Source organism: Leptonychotes weddellii, unplaced genomic scaffold (assembly GCF_054177405.1).
Source record: "Leptonychotes weddellii isolate Sample4059 unplaced genomic scaffold, ASM5417740v2 HiC_scaffold_17837, whole genome shotgun sequence".
Classification (NCBI taxonomy): domain Eukaryota; kingdom Metazoa; phylum Chordata; class Mammalia; order Carnivora; family Phocidae; genus Leptonychotes; species Leptonychotes weddellii.
This window is the reverse complement of record NW_027762467.1, coordinates 1-4,051: the sequence shown is the minus strand read 5'-3', so window position 1 is coordinate 4,051 and position 4,051 is coordinate 1. Positions and strand designations below refer to the sequence as shown.

Sequence of the window (4,051 nt, the reverse complement as noted above, 5' to 3'; positions counted from 1 at the left end):
CGATGGACTCTGAAAAACAAACTGAGGGTTCTAGAGGGGAGGGGGGTGGGAGGATGGGTTAGCCTGGTGGTGGGTATTGAGGAGGGCACGTTCTGCATGGAGCACTGGGTGTTATGCACAAACAATGAATCATGGAACACTTTATCTAAAACTAATGATGTAATGTATGGGGATTAACATAAGAATAAAAAAAAAAAAACCCAAAAAAAAAACATGGACTATCTCACCATGTCTGGCCTAGTGCTTGGTAAGATGGTCTGTGCTTAAATACCCACAATGTAATGTATACAGATATGCAAGTTTTGTGTTATATTTGTGGGAGAACGTGGTTGGCATCCTTATGGGTCTGTGACATACTCCTTAAAAATGTGTGCTCTCAGGGCACCTGGATGGCGCAGCTGGTTAAGTGAACAACTCTTGGTTTTGGCTTAGGTCATGATCTCAGGGTCAGGGGACTGAGCCCCATGCTGGGCTCCATACTCAGCACGGAGTCTGCTTGGGATTGATTCTCTCCCCCTCTCTTTCTGCTGTGCCCCTCCCTGCCCCATACTCTTGCTCTAACAAATAAATAAATCTTAAAACAAAAACAAAAACCAAAAACACAAACAGGTGTTCTCTACAGCAAGATCACAATGGCAGGCAAAGGATTTGGAAGGTTCTCACTAACTATAGGGCAGTGTGCCCTACAAAATCAGTACTATTTCATCTATAGGAAAATTATGAATCACTGATATGACAATGCTTTCTCTGGTTATCCTCAGATGACAATGCTAATTATTGATAGGCTTGATGCTTAAAAGTCGAAAGAGAAAAAGGTAATGAGTGAGAAAGAGAAGGGGAAGGGAGTAAGGGAAAAAAGGGGAGGAAACTAAGATGAAGTTCTATGCTGGAGATCACTAAACCTGTCCTGGCTGACTGGCTAGTCAGCATTACCAAGAATCCATCACACATGGCAAATATCTGCCTTCTTGTAGGACACACAGATTTTTTCTCATTTAATTCAAATTTTTTCACTCTCAGCACATTGGCAATTAATTTCAGATTTGTATTTCTGAATATAATACCAAAACTAATCAATATAATCTACTGAAAAGCATTACAGAAAACTAAAGAAGAATCGGGCAGTGTCTAAGGAATATGGCTATTAAAAATAGTAACAGGCAACATTCACTAATTGGTTACTGGGTGCCAGGTACTAAGAGGTTGGTTTGCACTTTCATATTTTAATTTTATAACCATCATATGAGGCAGCTACTGTTATTACCATTCCCACTCACAGATGAGGAAAGTGGCTTAGAGAGGTGAAGTGATTTGCCCAAGGCTGCACAGCAGGAGGTGGAGGGAGGACTAACACTGGATTCTTTTTTTTAATTATTATTATTAACATATAATGTATTATTTATTTCAGGGGTACAGGTCTGTGATTCATCAGTCTTACACAATTCACAGCGCTCACCACAATACGTACCCTCCCCAGTGTCCCCACGCTCTTAACCAGCTTAATTATATGCCTATGAGAAATGTTCAGACTAGTCAAATTATTACTTACTCATTTTTGCCAGAATTCCTGTTACCCGCTACATGAGCATAGAAATATTTTAATATGCCTTACTCTTTATAATCAAAGGATCTCAAGAACAAATTCACAAAGTGCTGAAAATTCACCACACCTGTTGATATCCTTGAAGAAGTGTCTCTTGTTCCTGTATTTCTTTTTGAATTTGCTTCAATTTTTCTTCAGTGACAGTATCAGCTGTTTCTCCAAAATGTAACCATCTTTGCTTTTTGTTTGTTTCTTCAAAGCTACTTAACTTTGAGAAAATACAGACATTATTTTATTTAGGAAAGGAGATGATGAAGTGAGAGATAAGGAAGAATAACAGAAAACTCAACATGCATAGATCTAAAACTGTCCTATAACTACAGTGGAATTAACACCAACTAGCTAAATCATTACAATGTGATGTTTTGTGCTGATGGTTCTGGTGATGAGAGTAACTCAGAAATGCTACACAGTGTCATTCTCTGAATCTAGGCCTTCTATAGCAGTTCTTTCTGAAACTGTCTTCTTTGAAGGTCATAGTGAACTAAGGGATTTGTTTTCAAAAAGGACTGCTAACAGAAGAAAATTATCAAAATGAGCCAATTTAAATTTTGATTTTTTCCCAGTGGGTTCGAGTTAGGCTCTGTTGTGAGGAGGCAGTCTTGGGAACCATGTTCATATTTTATACAGCAAATACATCAAGTCAAACAGCCCCAGGAACAAAGGATGACAATGCATTTTTGCAGGGAGTACAAGTTCTTTTTATTCAATAAAAGGAGAAACAGGACAATGTGTCTAGTACCTTGGCTTGAAGAATGTAATTGTCTTGGTTCAGTCTGAAGAGTTCCTTTTCCTGTTGTCTCTTTAATTCTTCCATCTTATTTTCCAGCTCTCTCTCTTTTTCTGAGAATGTAACTTTAATTTGCTCAATTAGGGCTTGTGCACCCCTCCATTTTTCCTCTGCTTCCTGAACTCTTTTAAACATAATTAACTCGGTCTCCTTGTTCTCACCATGGTATCCTGAAGAATCCTTTTAAGGAGAAGCATTACTTTATTATAGTATATTTACATACTAGGTTTGAAAACAGGTGGTTAGAAAAAAAAACCACAATGAATAAAAATGACATGGTTAACAATGTTCTGCTATAGAAAGAAATCAATAAATGTTCAGTAAGATTAGAACAGCATGCTTAATGCAAAACAAATTTCATTATTTATTACTTAGTTTTAATATTATAAAACAGAAAAAAATTATGAATGTGATTTTGAAATTCAATACCTACATTCTGAAACTGAACACAATAATCAGTTTCTGTAGAATCTTCAGCCTTCTTAGGAGCAGCCAGGCAACTTTCGGTTTTGGGAGCTGCTTTACCCAAAGCTGCAGGCTTGATGACTTTTGTTCCCGATAAGATTTCTAAATATTGTAAACAATGGACAGAAGCACCACAAATGCAAACAAAGGTGAGTGTGTATTCAGCAATCATGTAACAGTAAGTACTAATACAATGGGAACAGTAGGATAGAAGAGGATCTGGAAAGAGGCTGGGGTCTAACTCTGTAACACAGCTGTTTCACTGCAGTCAGAACTGCTCCCCATAATCAACATTTCACCCAATTTGACAAAGAAGGCTAACTGACCCAAGATTCATGTCAAATGATAAACGGAGCTAAAAAAATGTGAGGAGAATGTGGACAGGGATAATTTCAGGCCTTACTAATTTTAAATACTATTCTTTAAAATAGTCACAGCAATAACAAATAAGAATATCCAAGTGATGAATCAAAGAGAAGCTGATTAACTTTATGAAGCACTTTAGTTCAAATTAAGGGTGCTTTCAAAGCACACTTTTCATAAATAATGTGTATCAAGATATAGTATTAAAGGAATAATATAAATTGCATGGAAACTTTACAACAGCTAGTCTAAATTTGACTTAAAAGTAAAATTATAATACTGCTATAAAACCCTGATAATATATATTGAATTAAAAAAATGTGATTAATGTATGTTCTGGTCCAATTTTCACCTTTTAAGGTACCTCATAAATCCCCAAACAGTAGGAATAATTCTAAGGCCAATAAATTATTCAGTTAATAATAAAAAGAATGTTTATGAGAAATACCTTGAAGAGATCTTGAGGCCCATATTCAAATACTGTAAGTTTGAGCTGAACAGTCAGTAAACATTCATTTATCTGCCTTAGAGGTAAATTAAGAACTTGAAATTTATATTTTTAAATATAATTTCTTCAAGATGCTAACTTTTAAGTGTAAAGTTTACTTTTTCATTAAAAGTGAAAAGATACGGGGCGCCTGGGTGGCTCAGTTGGTTAAGCGACTGCCTTCGGCTCAGGTCATGATCCTGGAGTCCCGGGATCGAGTCCCGCATCGGGCTCCCTGCTCGGCGGGGAGTCTGCTTCTCCCTCTGACCCTCCTCCCTCTCATGTTCTCTGTCTCCCATTCTCTCTCTCAGATAAATAAATAAAAAATCTTTAAAAAAAAAAA

General features: G+C 36.8%; 1 protein-coding gene across 1 annotated transcript; it reads right to left on the bottom strand.

The window, feature by feature from the left end:
- Positions 1-1,670: 1,670 nt before the first annotated feature.
- LOC145718569 (centrosomal protein of 162 kDa-like) lies at positions 1,671-3,863 on the bottom strand (the record flags this gene model as incomplete). Its single annotated transcript, XM_081810073.1, has 3 exons — positions 2,827-3,863; positions 2,346-2,573; positions 1,671-1,811 (listed from the first exon to the last, which is right to left on the bottom strand). Coding segments are annotated over exons 1-3 (573 nt in total), but the record flags the coding sequence as incomplete, so codon positions are not given.
- Positions 3,864-4,051: the final 188 nt, after the last annotated feature.